Source organism: Pyrus communis, chromosome 3 (assembly GCF_963583255.1).
Source record: "Pyrus communis chromosome 3, drPyrComm1.1, whole genome shotgun sequence".
In the NCBI taxonomy this organism is placed as follows: Eukaryota; Viridiplantae; Streptophyta; class Magnoliopsida; order Rosales; family Rosaceae; genus Pyrus; species Pyrus communis.
The window spans coordinates 24,900,797-24,917,539 of record NC_084805.1 but is presented as its reverse complement, the minus strand read 5'-3'; the positions used below and the strand labels follow the sequence as shown (position 1 = coordinate 24,917,539).

The 16,743-nt window shown below is 38.1% G+C and overlaps 2 protein-coding genes and 1 pseudogene across 2 annotated transcripts; all 3 read left to right on the top strand.

Annotated features, from left to right (window-relative positions):
• Positions 1-2,058: 2,058 nt before the first annotated feature.
• On the top strand, positions 2,059-6,273 carry LOC137729047 (LRR receptor-like serine/threonine-protein kinase GHR1). The gene is made up of 3 exons (XM_068467870.1): positions 2,059-3,718; positions 3,839-5,362; positions 5,536-6,273. The coding sequence occupies exons 1-3, from the start codon at positions 2,659-2,661 to the stop codon at positions 6,117-6,119; spliced, it is 3,168 nt and encodes a 1,055-aa protein (XP_068323971.1). The 5' UTR covers positions 2,059-2,658; the 3' UTR covers positions 6,120-6,273.
• Positions 6,274-7,140: 867 nt separating this feature from the next.
• LOC137728492 (small RNA 2'-O-methyltransferase-like) lies at positions 7,141-11,264 on the top strand (annotated as a pseudogene).
• A 126-nt stretch (positions 11,265-11,390) lies between these two features.
• Positions 11,391-12,545, top strand: LOC137730124 (putative germin-like protein 2-3). Its single transcript, XM_068469188.1, has 2 exons — positions 11,391-11,833; positions 11,921-12,545. Exons 1-2 carry the CDS (start codon positions 11,719-11,721, stop codon positions 12,457-12,459), a joined length of 654 nt encoding a protein of 217 aa, XP_068325289.1. The 5' UTR covers positions 11,391-11,718; the 3' UTR covers positions 12,460-12,545.
• Positions 12,546-16,743: the final 4,198 nt, after the last annotated feature.

The window sequence follows — 16,743 nt, the reverse complement described above, 5'->3', positions numbered from 1 at the left end:
TACTTGTATAGGAAATTTGGAAAATGTAAAATACAAAATAGAAGGTTACATAAAATATAAAATACCAAGATTATACAAGTCGTTAGGCGCAAATCGGGTGGCGGGTAGGATACTAAGCATATAATGAGTGTTCATTCAAATATTCAACAAATCTCTTACAATTTATTAAATAAAATAAAAGTTATCTATTTTCTATATATGTGAAAAGTTGCGACTTAGGCAGATACTTCAGCAAATCAAGGCGGCTAAGTGGATGGCTAAATAGGTCTATGCAATAATTTTTAAAACAATGACTCCAACAGCATGAGTCATGACCAAAAGGCCCAAGAGCCAGGGTAGTTAATGGTAGGGGTGGGTTCAAAAAATTGAAAACCGAAAAAAAAAAACCAGACCGAACACTAAAAAAAAAAAAAAAAACTGAATCGAAAAAGAAAAAACTGAAACGAACCGAACCGAACCTTATTGGTTTGATTTCAATTTTGGAGGTTAAAAAACCGGACCAAACCGAATCAAACCGAATCCCTTTACACTTCATGAATGTATGCCCATGATGTTTCTTTTGTGAAACTTTGTTGCCAAGTTTGAAACTAACCGAGGGTTTTTTTCGAGGAGTATACTTGTTCAATTAGGGAGGATGTTTCATTGGTTATAAAGAAAAGTTTTGGAAGACTGAAACCTGAAAGAGCTTATCTATTTGTTTGTTTTTGAGGTGGATACGGTGATCATTTTTCTTTGCAATTGAGGTTGTTGATAGAATATGATTGATTTATACGATCTTGTATATATACAACTACCTTCCCACATTTCACTTTCCTTGTTTTCTTAGTCTACCAATGCAAGCCTCTTTCCAAATTACAATATTAAATAAAGGATAATTAATGAAAAATGTTTAAAAACTTTGAGTTTTAACAAACTAAAGAGTAAAGTGAACAGTGCCGAAAGTTTTTCATTAAAATTTTCATTAAATAAAGGTTAAGTTTTATAAAATAAAATAAAAAACCAAAACCGAACCGAACAAAATCAAATTGGATAAAAAAAGGAACTAAAAAAAAATTGGATTGAACCGAACCTTAGTTTTTGTTTGATTTCGATTTTGACAAAAAACCAAACTTAACGAAACCAAACTCATCCCTAATTAATGGTATCCTCTCCAATCACCCCCGCAAATGTAATCGAAGTCTATCAGGCAGGTCACGTGTGTCTAGCTTCCCTACATATCTTTCCCACGTGTCATTACCACAATGGTCCTGCTGGTTTGCTTCAGGGTCCCACTGCCACAACATATCATTATGCATCCACCTACTCCACCTCTCTGGTCTTATGGGAACTTGAAAGGAGTGAAGAACCCTCGTCAAAGGGGCAGTGGCGGAGCCCACACTCAGTCCTACCTGGCACTGGCCTCACGATCCTCCGTGCCATTAATTTTTCAGACATTTTTAAGTCCCCCAAAAAGTGAAACCTAAATCTTAAACTGGATTTCATAAATTCTTTTGACGTCCACTAGGAAAGGGAGAGATTCCGTCCCCTGTTTTGGCGGGTAATCCCCTAGTATTATCTTTATAAAAAAATGAATTTTAATGAAAAATTTTCAGTATTACTTATTTTAATAAAAAATTACATTTTTATATTAAAAAAATTAATTTTATCTTTATCGTTAAAACTCGATATTTTTAAACATTTTTCATTAGTTTTCTTATAAAAAAAGCCCTCATATTTTCCCGCTTACTTTCCAATTGCTACTATTAAAAGAAGTTAAACCCCAAAGGGCACAAAGGCTAGGGTTTTTTTAGGGTTTTTGTTTAATCCCCCGATGCCACAGAACCCCTTTGGTTTTTTTCTTTAGCGTCTCCACATGCATCTCTTGGTACTGCCTTTCTTTGCTTTCATTAAAAAAAGAGCAAAGTTTTTGGACAGTTAAGAAAAGTCCAAAAGTACTTTTTTTTAACAGGGTTTTTGTGGGCATATTTCTTCTGGGTCCCTTGATTTATTGCAGTTTGGCTTATAATTTTAAAGACCCACTTCTAGTTTTTGTTTTCTGTAGCTGGTTGAACTGTTAGGTCTGTGAAGAAGCAATGTGGAAAAGGTAAGGCCTTTACATCCCATCTCTAATTTTTTAGCAGTTTCAGATTCTGGGTTTTGCTTCAAAGCTTGAATCTTTGTAGAAAAATAGTTTTTACAGTGCTACATTGTTGCTAAGTTCGGGATCTTTTAGCAGGAAAATGTTTCTGGATTTCTAAAAGTGACTCAGTTTTTGCTGCTTGTTTCTGGGATTTACTGCTTTCAGTCTGTGTAAGTTGATGCTGTGCTGTGTTGTTGAAATCATTTTTGTTGCTCTTTGAGAAGGAGAATCTGGGTTCTTTGAAGCTCTTCAAAGTTCGAAGGTTTGGCCTTTTTCTTAGGAAAAAGGTGTTATTTTGATGAGCATTTGGGGTTCTGATTGCATGTTTGATTCCAACTGTCGTGTTCACAAAATTGATAGCTATTTCTCGTTATATTCGAAATCGAAAGCAAGGGTTCTGCGTTGTGCTTTAGTTGGTGTTGGAATATTGGTTTGGTTTTCCTGCTTGAATTTGTTGGTTGTAGAGGCTTAAAGTTTACTTCTTGTTCTAACATTGAGCTTTCATTTCAACTGGGTTAAGCCATTGATATAGGCCAAGTATGCTCCGTTGGCTTTTTGTGGTGTCCCTTCTGTTTATTTCTGCCATGGGGCAGCTCCCTTCGCAGGATATTTTGGCGCTGCTGGAGTTCAAGAAGGGTATCAAGCATGATCCCACTGGCTATGTTCTCAATTCTTGGAATGACGAGTCCATTGACTTTGATGGCTGCCCATCTTCTTGGAATGGAGTCGTGTGTAATGGCGGAAATGTTGCCGGAGTTGTCCTTGATAATTTGAGTCTCTCCGCGGATGTGGACTTGAGCGTGTTTGTGAATCTGACGAAGCTTGTGAGACTTTCCATGGCCAACAATTCGATAATGGGGAAGTTTCCCGGCAACATAGCTGACTTCAAAAGCCTTGAGTTTCTTGACCTGTCCAACAATTTATTTTCTTCACCTTTACCACCTGGGATTGGTAGGTTAGGGAGCTTAAGGAACCTCTCATTAGCTGGTAACAACTTCTCAGGCTCTATTCCAGATTCAATTTCAGGCCTTTCCTCAGTTCAGTCATTGGACTTAAGTCGCAACTCCTTGTCCGGGCCACTGCCAGCAGCATTGACAAAGCTGCCTAAACTGGTGTCTCTAAATCTGTCATTGAACGGATTTACCAGGCAAATACCAAAGGGGTTTGAGCTAATTTCAAGTCTTGACGTGCTTGACTTGCATGGCAACATGCTCGATGGTAATATGGATCTGGAATTTTTGATGCTATCTGACGTCACTCATGTTGATTTGAGTAGCAATATGTTTGTTAGTTCCAGTTCACAACAGCAGAAATTTCTGCCTCGCCTTTCGGAGACTATAAAGTACTTGAATCTTAGCCACAATCAGCTCAATGGGTCCCTGGTAAGCAGCGGTGAGCTACAGATGTTTGAAAACTTGAAGGTGTTGGATCTCAGCTATAACCAGTTGTCAGGGGAATTGCCTGGATTTAATTTCGTGTATGACCTCGAAGTCCTCAAGCTGAGCAACAACAGATTTACTGGAGATATTCCTAATGGTCTTTTAAAAGGTGATTCTCTGGTTGTTAGTGAACTAGATTTGAGCGGCAACAATCTCTCAGGTACTTCTATCTACATACTACGTTTTGCGTTTGTTACAAATATGTTTTTGTGGCCTCTACTTTAGTCATGTGTGTTTAGTGTGTTTTAGTATGCCTCTCACATCTAAGTTCATCTCTCAGGGCCAATAAATATGATTACGTCAACAAATTTGCGTTTCCTCAATCTCTCCTCAAATGGGCTAACTGGTGAGTTACCCTTGCTGACCGGAAGTTGTGCTGTGCTTGATCTATCGAATAACAAATTTGAAGGAAACTTAACCAGGATGGTGAAATGGGGGAACATCGAATATCTTGATCTGAGTCAAAATCGTTTGACAGGACCCATCCCTGATGTTACCCCACAGTTCTTGCGTTTAAATTATCTCAACCTCTCCCATAACACCCTTCGTAGTTCTATAGCAAGTGTTATAACACAGTATCCAAAGATTAGTGTGCTTGATCTCAGTTCCAATCATCTCGATGGAACAATTCTAGCCGAATTGCTAGCAATGCCCACTTTACAAGAACTTCACCTTCGTGATAATCTTCTCACCGGGTCTATTAATATCTCATCTCCTGTGTCAAGTGAGTCTAATCTTCAGGTTCTTGATCTTTCTCAGAACCAGCTTAGTGGCTATTTTCCTGATCATTTTGGTTCATTGAAGGGACTTAAAGTATTCAATGTTGCTAGAAATAATTTTTCTGGCTCCCTTCCAACTTCAATCACCAACATCAGCACATTAAGTTCATTCGACATATCACAGAATCATTTTACAGGTCCTTTGCCGAACAACTTGCCTACTAGTCTTGAAAGTTTTAATGCTTCATACAATGATCTTTCTGGAGATGTCCCGGAAAATCTGAGAAAGTTTCCAAGATCTTCCTTCTTCCCAGGGAATGCACGTTTACAATTTCCAAATGGTCCTCCGGGATCCAATGGTACTGAAAATGAAAGTTCAAAGAGGAGACCAATCAGCACAATGGTCAAAGTAATCATTATAGTTTCATGTGTGGTTGCCGTCTTCATTCTTCTTCTGCTTGCTATCTTCGTACACTACATCCGCATGTCAAGAAGAATCCCTTCAGAGCATACCACAAGCAAAGACATCCACAGGCACGCTCAACCAACTCAATCTGGTGTTCGTGGAACTTCAGCTGAGGATCTCATGGCTTCACAAAAAGGATCATCATCTGAAATTGTCAGCCCCGACAAAAAAGTTGCAGCTGTAGCTGGTTTTTCTCCTTCAAAGCACAGCCATTTCTCTTGGTCACCAGAGTCTGGAGAGTCGGTCACTACAGAAAACCTTGCAAGACTGGATGTGAGGTCGCCGGATAAATTGGTCGGTGAGTTGCATTTTCTTGATGACACAATCGCATTGACCCCCGAGGAGCTGTCAAGGGCTCCTGCTGAAGTTCTGGGAAGAAGTAGCCATGGGACTTCTTACAGGGCAACACTTGATAACGGGTTGCTCTTGACAGTGAAGTGGTTGAGAGAAGGGGTGGTGAAACAGAAAAAGGAGTTTGCTAAGGAGGCTAAAAAGTTTGCGAACATGAGGCATCCAAATGTTGTAGGTTTGAAGGGGTACTATTGGGGCCCCACACAGCATGAGAAGCTCATTCTTTCCGATTATATCTCACCTGGAAGTCTTGCAAGCTTTCTTTATGGTAAGCTGTTTTCTATTAGTCTCTTTGGCCTATTTATCTTGCACTGATCAAATACATTCCTCTTAAAGAATGCAGACGTGTATTATGATCTTTATCCCACCTATCTATCTGTGCGCGTGTTTGTATTTAGGTAACTTCCCTTTGCATTTCTAATGAGCCTAAACTATTTTCAGATCGACCAGGAAGAAAGGGTCAACCACTGACCTGGGCCCAAAGGCTCAAAATTGCAGTTGACGTTGCACGTGGTCTGAACTATCTCCATTTTGACCGTGCTGTTCCACACGGTAACCTCAAAGCATCAAATATTTTGTTGGACGGGCCAGACCTGAATGCCCGTGTTGCTGATTACTGCCTCCACCGCCTCATGACACAAGCTGGCACCATTGAACAGATTCTCGATGCTGGTGTCTTGGGTTACCGTGCACCAGAGTTGGCTGCTTCCAAGAAGCCGCTTCCCTCCTTCAAGTCAGACATTTACGCCTTTGGAGTGGTAATGCTGGAACTCTTAACTGGAAGGTGTGCGGGCGATGTGATTTCAGGTGAAGGAAGTGGGGTTGATTTGACAGACTGGGTCCGGCTGAGGGTATCAGAAGGGCGTGGCTCTGAATGTTTTGACGCTGCATTGGTGCCGGAAATGGGAATGCCAGCAGCAGAGAAGGGAATGAAGGAGGTCCTTGGAATATCGTTACGATGTTTAAGAAGTGTTGGGGAGAGGCCAGGTATTAAGAACATCTATGAGGATCTCTCCTCCATATAGTTTGAAGTTAGCTTATTTATGGGAGGGAAGTTTAATATCTCATTGGCCTCCCTTTTTGTATGTCGTTTGGTTTTTCTAGTGTGATCAGCTAATTGAACTAACCACTGGAAAATTGGAAATGGATTATATTTCAAGGGATGCAAATTTCTGTTTAGCTCTGTATCGCTTCCACGACGATCCACCACCACTGGCCGTTTCAAGTTAACATACATTGCCCCATGTCGTTTATATGTAGTTTAATACGATATTCTAAACGACTCGAATCAAATTGAAGAGGAATTCTCGATCGCACGCACCATATGATCTGAGGTTGATATTCGGTGGGAGGCATATGCTGACGGCGTGACGAGTCTAACGACACTTGTTCCGAAAGCCAGGTGTGACGGGACGTCAATTTCAACCAATCGGGTATCACCACGTGTAAAGAACTGTGACTTGGCCACGTAGCCAGACTCGCTTCCAAACCGAATCTATCAGGACTTGCCACCCACGTTTTTAACGCTCAAAACTGGGAGTTAACTTTACGGGATGCTAGAGTAAACACGAGGATGTACAGAAGTTCATCCATAAATGGGGGTGGTCCGCTGTAGTAAACTAGGCTTAGGAGTCTTGGTGAGGTAGAAGGGTGCGACCCCTTCTTCTACTTGATAGCCCTTTTATATGGGGGATGATTCTCTCATCTCCTAATTTCTCTCTCCTCATGCTTGAACGGTTACGGTTAAATCATGTCAACATTTTATATTGATTTTTTTGTAAATACGATAAGACAAAAAATAAAATGTGAAAGGAAGGGAGGTACGTGGATGAGAATATGAAAGGAGAGAGACCTTTCACCAAAAGGTCATGTATGTGGCAAGGGGCTACCCACATTTACAAGATGACGTGGCCTCATGTAAACCACTTAATAAACACTTAATAAATATATAAAGCTCAACAAACACTAGAGACTAACAAATATCTAGTCTTAGTCAAATAGTTAAAGGGTCTTCATTTAATGGTAGTCTATAAAAAGCGCGCAGGGATGCCGTCGTCCTTAGAGCACTTGAGAGAGGTGATCTTTTCGGAGTGCTTGCCAATTGGAGTAAATGGTGATACCATACCAATACCAAGTGGTCTTCCAAGGTGCTCATTCGTGGTGCTAACCGCTCGAAGATGGTCTTCTGAAGAGCTAACCACTAGAATCGATTACTAGAGAGTTGACCACTAGAGAGCCGACCACAAGAGAGGTTATCACTTGGAAGACGAGGTTGGTAAACAGTTGATACATGTTCTGCAACATATAAGTGTGTACATTTAATTTTGCAAAAAGCATATGATGGTTACCTTTCTTAATTGGACAAGAGTGTAAACTTTTTCTTGGACCTAGCATCCCTGTTATCTCTTTGAATTTGAGAGCTTTGGAAGCCCCTTCTGCTTATTTATATCAGTCATGCTCCAACTGTATGCATTAACATATATGTACGTTGAAACTTTGTTCCTAAATCTATCTGTAGTAACTCATGCTTAAATTCTTTTGCTTATTCAGTAAATTACTCTCTAACCTCTCTCTATCTTTCACTTTCTTCTTTACTTGTTATTTTTTTTTCAAGGACTCAATTTGCTTCGACTTTGTCGAGATGGAAGGAATTGTCTTGATGTGTTTTATCTTGACCTGGATTGCTTTAGGAAATAAGTTTCTGAGATATTCTTCAAGCCGATTTGAGTTTATTTTCACATTTCCTCTTATGTTTCACTGTTGTAGTTTCTTCCATCTCTTCATCCTCTGAGTGGTCACTTCAGAGCAGCTTTGCAGAGAGAAGGTGACCTTTCTGGTCAGATTCCTGCTTCTGTCATTACCATCTTTGATGAAGGACTTTGTAATATGTGTAAATCCATTGATCCTGAGGTGGAGTCAAATCGTTTCTTGGTTATATCATATGTTATGAGGGCTGCTGCTAGATTATCTGGACTGCTTGCTACTTGTGAGGAAGAGCTCTGGATTAGGAGGAAAAATCCATACACTCCTGAAATAATAGAGTCATCATCTGTGGAGCAATCAGACTCCAGAGAAAACTTTTCAATTGAAGCCATAAATGTACCATGTTCTTTAGAAAAGAGGGTTGAAAAAGTAATCCTTATCACACAATATCATTCAAGAAGCCATAAATGTACCATGTTCACTCCTCGAAGCACTCTAGAAGAATCATCCGAGTCACCAATATCACACAAGAAGTTAAAGGTGACAGACTTGGCTGGGAAAGAGACACAATGTGCAAATGGCTGTGTTGTTGATGCTGGCGTAAATGAGATAGTTGAATCCGGAGGTAGCTTTAGATGTGAAGTAAAAATAATTTCCAAGTTTGAGGATATTATTTTAGAGTGCTCACCAAAAGAGACTTTTAAGAAGCAGAGTGATGCTATCCAGAATGCTTCTTTGAAAGTTCTGTTATGGTTAAATGCATATTTTGGGGTTCCAACTGTGCCTTTAGAGAGACTAAATGCTTCTGCTGATGGCCATAACATTAGATTCGATTCCCAAACCTTTATTAAAACATTTATGCTGTGCCAACATATTCATAATGTTGGGCATAAAGAGACCGAAGATGGCAAATTAGCGTATTCCAACTCTGTGAATGCGTCATTTGTTCTCCCTGGAATTGAACTTCGTTCTTTAAGTATAGAAGGACCGGATTCTGGTGTTTTTCCATCTATTGGGTCCTTAGCATGTGCGAGTTATTCTGTTTCTTTGGTGACTGAAGGAAAACATATGAAAGAACTTTTGGAAAGTAGTGATGACTTTGAGTTTGAGATAGCATCTGGAGCAGTGATTCCACATCTCGAGTCAGTTATCACACAAATGACTGTTGGTCAATCGGCTTTCTTCAGTATGGATTTGCCACCTCAAGAGTTGGTTTTTGCTGCAGCTGGCAATTCTGCTAGAATGCTTTCGTTATTGTCTTCAGAAACCTGCTATTTGGAGTACAGTATAACTTTGTTGGAAGTAACCGAACCACTGGAGGATACAATGGAGCAGGCTTTTTTCAGCCCTCCACTTTCAAAACAGCGTGTGGAATATGCAGTGCAAAGCATCAAAAAATCTTGTGCAACTACTTTGGTAAATGAGTTTTTATCATCTTCTGGCTTTACACAGTTTATCAAGCAGAAAAAGTTTACCCCTTTTTATATGACATTAAGTTTCACGTCCTTTGTAATTGGTGCAGGTTGACTTTGGATGTGGCTCTGGTAGTTTGTTGGATTCTTTACTAAACTATCCAACTTCTCTGGAAAAAATTGCTGGTGTTATATTTCACAAAAGAGTCTTGCCCGTGCGGCAAAGGTCTGTATCATAATTCAACTACTGATTTTTTCATTTTGTGTATATATCTGATTTTTTTTCCTGCTATTATCTTTTAATTAAAACATTTACAGGAAGAAATGATGTGATAGATATTCCGGATCCTACACATATAATTAGTAGCTGGTGATTTTGCCACCAGAAAACTCAGTGGGTGACATCTTGCCTTGCCAGTAGACATGTGATACACTTTGTTAAGACAGAGTTTGTTCTAATTTATGGTTGCGAGCATTAATAGTGGTTTTATCTAATTTTAAAAAATCCTTTGTTTGGATGAACCTTATCCGTGTGTATGCTTGATTGCTTGGTCATGGTGGGTACAAGAAACGAAATAGAACTGTTTCTTCCTTGTGTGTAAGTGTGCTGATTGAGAAGTTGTTCCCATAAAGTTTGTTTAGTTAAACACTTGCCTTGGCCATGAATCTTAATTTTCTGCTAATATTGCAGATATACGTCATTCCAAGTTAAACTCAAATTCAGATGCCAGTACGTCAGCCATGAAATCTGCAATTCTTTATGATGGTTCGATTACAAATTTTGATTCCCGGTTGAGTGGATTTGATATTGGCACTTGCTTAGAGGTAATTTCTAACATATTTTTGTTTTAAACCCGTCTTTAGAAAGTTCTGCCACATAAAACCTGTAAATATTCCTGTTTGCACAGAAATGAAGTGCCCTCGTTGTACTGTAATTGGTTTATGATGTTGCTTACTCTGATTGGAAATCATAGGTAATAGAGCATATGGAGGAAGATCAAGCATCTGAGTTTGGAAACGTGGTACTAAGTTTATTTCGTCCAAGGGTTCTTATTGTCTCCACTCCAAACTACGAATACAAAGTGATACTCCAGAAATCCAATTTGTCAAGCCAAGAAGATGACCAAGAGGACAAAAGTCAAGCACAACGTAAATTTCGTAACCATGGCCACAAGTTCGAGTGGACAAGAGAGCAGTTCAATTGCTGGGCAACTGAATTGGCTGCGAGGCACAATTACAGTGTTGAGTTCAGTGGAGTTGGGGGTTCCGGTGATACAGAACCAGGTTTTGCTTCCCAGATTGCTGTCTTTAGACATGAACTCCCAACTAAAGAAGTTGCTTTTCTAGAGGTTTCAGGTTTGGAACAACCTTACCAAGTTATATGGGAATGGAACAGCAGAGATAGGCCAAGGTCTGCTATTTGACGAACTGAGATATTTATGCAGCATTTCCGAACCAATGAAATGGTGGTTTATTTTGACATGGAACCGGATTCGGTGGATCTGCTGAATGAGAACCTGGTTTTGAAGGCGGGGATCCCTACCTCCTGGAGATGATCTTCCTATATTGCAGATTTAGAACATCTTAAAAAATTTGTGGCTATTCAGGTGCACAATGCATTACTTATTCTCATCTCAAATTCTTTTAAGTAATTTCCCGTACAACTCCGATCCCCTTCCCACCTTTATGTTTGCCCTACTCCGTCGGACAACCAACTACCCGATTGCGCCAACGGAAAGAAAAATGACAACATAATTTACATTCTTCCTTCTCCCACAAAGACAGTCTTAGAAATAAACTGACCAGAAGTTGCAAGTCGGCAAATATATGACTGATAATCTGACCATATCAGCTCCAGCCGGAGCAGGATGCTGGAACAAAAACGCGGCAGCGCCTTTAATTAGTTGTAATTTGAGTTTAAGATTTTCTATAAGCTGCTGCTTCAACTTAACTTTCATGGTTTAGTTATTGAATTTTTTTTTTTTAATTTTTTTTTTTTTTAAATTACAGATTCTTTACACGGTTTCTTAAAATATGGTATAAATTAGACCCAGATGTTGGCTTGATATGTTTAACATATCCATGAAACAATGCGGAATTTTCACAGCCTCTCAGGAGTTTTGGAACAGCTGCGGCGCCGTTTCTTCTTGATGAGCCTATTCGTGTCGCTTCAGAGAAGTTTTCTAAACGCACATCACATTAACAAGGAGTAGAAAATGAACAAAGGATTATGTATGAACAAATTTGGATTTAGTGGATGTACATGTTTACATTTTGCTTTAACTCAAAGCTCCTCAGTCTTCCGGTGTCTAGAATGCAAGGCCGGCCGGGCGGCCGGCCGTGTTTTCTTTGTATGGTTGTTCTTCATTGAAGGCCATCACTAATTTTACCTTGTCTATAAATAACCAAGTCCATCCAACAATTGCTTCACATCTCTCTGAATCCTTTCCATTTTCCATATTTGCAAGAACTGGAATTACAGTCTCGTACAAGAAGCTGAAAAATTAAGATGGCAAACCAAATCTTGCTGTTAACTACCTTCCTGGCCATGACATGTTCTCTGGTCATTGCTTTTGAGCCTAGTCCATTGCAGGATTTCTGTGTTGCTGACTCTACTAGCTCAGGTTCATGTCGAAATGTTTAATTATGTTAAGATAAGCTTTAATTTCACAATGGCTTAACTTTTTGTGTTGGTTTGTAAATTGTAACAGTAACGAGAGTTAATGGGTTACCTTGCTTGGACTCCAAGCTAGCAACAGCTGAGCATTTCTTCTTCAGCGGACTCCACATCCCAGGCAACACCTCAAACCCTGTTGGTGGAAAAGTCACCCCTGTCAATGTGGCTCAGATTCCAGGACTCAACACCCTCGGCATCTCACTCGCTCGCATTGACTACGCACCAATGGGTGCTATCCCTCCCCACACCCATCCTCGCGCCACCGAGATTCTGACGGTCTTGAAAGGCAAGCTCAATGTTGGGTTTGTGACCTCGAACCCCGAGAACAAGCTCATCTCCAAGGTCCTTAAGAAGGGTGATGTGTTTGTTTTCCCTGTTGGACTAGTTCACTATCAGCAAAACCTGGGTTCGGGAACTGCCATTTCTCTATCTTCCTTGAGCAGCCAAAACCCTGGAGTCAACACCATTGCCAATGTTGTTTTTGGGTCCAATCCTGCTATTTCCGAGGATGTTTTGGCCAAGTCTTTCCAAGTGGAACAATCCGTAATTAGGGATCTTCAAGCAAAATTTTAGATGTTTTTCCATGTGGAATTAAATTGGCTTATGATATTTCATATCATTCCTCAGTTTATACTTATTTGTAGAAGTGTATACTAAAGTCTCCATGAAATCGAGTGGTCTTGTATGAAATTCTTTGACATCAATCTTGATTTATATCCAATTGCTCCTTATGCTTTGTTCAATTTTTATCAGTATTGTTTACTTTATTGTGATATTTCTGAGGTTTTTCAATATACATGGCAAGAAAATGAATGTTTTCGACTCTATATTTCATCTTCAGTGCTATAGTACTGATTTGTATGTAATTAACATGAAAATTTTTATGATAATTATCATGTTCATAATATTTTAATAACAGCTCGCTATCCACTTCTTGTCTCATTCTGTAACTTCCTTCTTCCATCTGTTTACGAGGCTGTGAAGAGAGGAAGGGGTATCTGTAACTTCCCTTCTTCCATCCATCTACGATACTGTAAAAAGCGAAAGGGGCAGCTATCCAGCAGGAGAAAAAAACTTTGTCAGAATGATAAGACTGTAAAATGCTGATATGCATGTTAGTTTGAGATGGACAAAGAATGTGTTGGAGTGAAACAGTAACAAAAAGTTAAACATACATTTTGGATGAACTTTCAAAAATCTCATTTGTTTATGTAAAGATTTAATATAATAAATCATATGCTTAAAATTATTTAGAACTATTTGGTTTAGCATGTGACATTGTGGTTGAGAATAATTTTTTTTTTTTTTTTTTGATAGTTGGTGCTGTTATTTTCTCAATACCACATTCTCTCTGTTAACAAAACCCTGCACTGCAACCTCAAAAGTGGCTCCGGTTGTTCTTTTCTCCAAACAATTCTCTAAACTTCTCTATCCTCTCATGATTCTTGGTATTATTATCATAGTATCAATCGTAAAAAATGCTAGCGTTTTTCTATAGATCATGTGATTTCTGCAACTTTGATTCATTTTTCTAATGAAAAAATTTGCTTGTAATAATATTTGATTTTTTGAATCAGTTTGCAATTTCTTTCAAGGGAAATCAAGAATCTTAGAAACTAAAAATTGTCTACTGAAATTTAAGGATGCAGATCTAATAAGAAAACTGTAACCTTTGGTATTGCTCCAACATCTTATATGAATCCAATTCGCAAATATAGAAGCATGCATTCCTCAAAAAATATTTCATTTTGGTTAAGCATTCCCACATGATTTTGATCAATCAAATATGAAATTAAGATAATTGAAATTTTTTCCTTCGATCGGCTCCTTGTTCGAAATCTATCTTCTTTATGAAAATTAGGAGTGAAATAGACATTCAATCTCTTTGACCATATAAAAAACATGATATCTCTTACCATAAAAATGACATGGCATATCAATATCATGCACGCTACATGCATGCTTTCTCATTATTTGCACAAGAGAAATTTTATTTAAACCTATTTAACCACTTTTTACACCTAATTTAAATTTTAAATGTTAATTATCTATTTTACCCTATTGCATAATTACTATTAAGTACAAAATGAAATTAATAATAAAACTCAAATTTATCAATAAACCCAAACACTATAATTAAACCCTACGATCAATCTTTGTTTATCCTACGTTTATTCTGGCTAAAACCCTAATAACTCTCATAGAGAAAAATAAGTTTTTTTATTAATGGATGGTGACTTTGAAGTTTTGAATCCTCCAACCAAGGTATGACTCAATTTATGAATTTTTTGTTCTTTGATTTTGATTTTTAGAGGGTAAAAGTTACTTTACTGTAATTTTTTCAACAAATAGAACGAAAGCATCTTGAAGCGAAAACCATGATTCTTTTGCATATCTTGCTCGGCTAACGCCCAGTCTAATCAAGGCAAAAAATACAGATTATCTAGACTCCAGCACAAACACAAATTCTGCATCTATATACATATTGAATATAGACCAGTTACTTTATCTAGACTCAAGCGAATTCATGTTTATAGTGTCGTGTTTCCTTGTTACCGTAATCATGTTTCCTCGTTAGATATTGAACAAACACAAATTCTGCACAAACACAAATTCTGCATCTATATACATATTGAACATTATCTAGACTCAAGCGAATTCATGTTTCCTCGTTACCGTAATCATATTTTTGTTATTTATTTTTTTAGCAACAAGAATTCAATGATGACTCTGATCGAGGCAACGAGGTTGGACAAGAATGTGTAGTGGATTATATTGACCAATTTACAACTTATGAGTTAATCATATATTTATAGTGTCGTTGACATGTTAGTTAATTTTAGAATTTTACTTCTAAATAAAATATGTGTTACGTGCAGATATTCAAAGGATCTGCGTTGATTAGATGGGTTCGTGAATAGGGAAAGCTGAATAATATGGTAATTGTTATTAAAAGGTCTGATTTAGGAGGTGAAGATAAGATTGTGATTTTATCTTATTTGATAACTCTAAATTGATTCATGACTTTGTATTGTAGGTACATTTGTGTGGAGGTCACACTATGCCACCATTTTCTACCATGTGGCACAAAAAGAGTCAAACAAGCAGTGATATTAAAGTGAAAAACTTGTACTCAAAATACCAAGGGCGTGTGGATCAATTTAAGCAATTTCGAGGGTTAGAGAATGTAGCCACTAATGATATTCTGGATCTTGAAGATGATTAAAACATCGAAGCATTTCTCGACACCCATGAACCTCAATTTGTGTATCATGCACGAAACTCAGACCTTATTTAAGTTAGTCTTAATAGTGTAAATATGTATGTCGGTTGATGCCCAATTACTTTTGTCGAATGCTCGAGGGGATATCAGTGTGGTAGTACCGGGCTTGTAAACTGCAGTGATCCTGATTTGCCAACAAGATAGTCACAATACTTCGCAGTTTGATCTCGTGCATCTTTCCAGTTTTGATTTTATCCTTTCGATGTTCTGTTCATAACAGCAATATTGTTCTCTCTTCCTACATTCTCTTAAAATTTCATGTACTAAACTAGTATGTACGATTTCACACTTTAATTATAATGCAGTTTGACTCTAATATGATTTACTGTAATTAATAAAGTTTAGTGTTAATTAAGTTCTGTCCAAATTTGGGGTAAATTTTTTTTACATATTTCTGGACTTCACAGAAGACGATGAATTCTTCAAGGCATTGGTAGCCGGCTTATGCACCTCGCTTCCCACCGGGACCTGATCGTGTCGAATTTCTCTCAACAATGCAGCCACGTCCTTCATCGTGGGACGGTCCTCCGCCCGGTTGCTGGTGCAGAGGAGTGAGATTCCAAGAGCTTGGAGCATTTATTGTTCCTGTGTGTCTGGGTAACCTTGAAGTTTAGGATTAAGAATCTCAACATGGTCCTTCTTGCTCTTCAGGTTGTCTCGGAGCCACTGAGTCACATGAATGATGGGACCACTGAACGCCCATCATTAGGATCAAGCCTATTTAGATATTAACTTATGAAGCAATTGTTGAAGAAATGGGTGTAAAAAAATAAATCCACATATTGAATTGGGTTTATGGGGGTATATTAGGTATTAAATTTGGGTTTAAAGATATATTAATAGTTTAGTTAAAAATCAAATGGGTGCAAAGAACAAGTTGGGTGTAGAAATATGTTGGATGAGTTTAAATAAAATTTCCCTCTGCACAATAATGTAAGTTTGTGGGTATTCTCAGGTCCCATACCACATAGTTAGAGTCCGGTGACCTTCTCTCTATGTTTCTTGACTTTTGTAGGGTCTCGAGACCCAGAGGACCCCCTTGGATACGCCACTGAATGTAACAAGACAACCCTAAATGTAAATGTATCAGTTATAATAAAAAATTGTTAATTTGTTTAGTTGTATTCCTCGATTTTTTAGTGTAAAATTGTAAACATATCGTGTATATCAATTTTTGTGCTATTGGTAGATTGATGTAGAAGGGTAGTACTAGAGAGACTAAATTTGTAGACAAAATTTTAGAAATTAAATGACATGGAAGTTGATGATTGATTTATTACTTAATCTTGATAAACGTGCTCATTCCTATTAGTAATACATCATTTAGTTTGCAAATTTTATCTTCAAATTTAGTTTCCTTAGTATTACCCGATGCAAAATATTCAGAAACAAGATATCAACAATCCCATAGAGTAGCGAAATGGAAGGGTTTTAAGACCCGACCGGAAATCCTATGGACTGACAAGGATTTTGTTAGGATCATGGATTGATATTAGCATTATGGATCACTATCTTGGGTTAGTCATTAACTATTATTCGTCTTTCTTTTTGTATGTGGGTTATATATTTGTAAA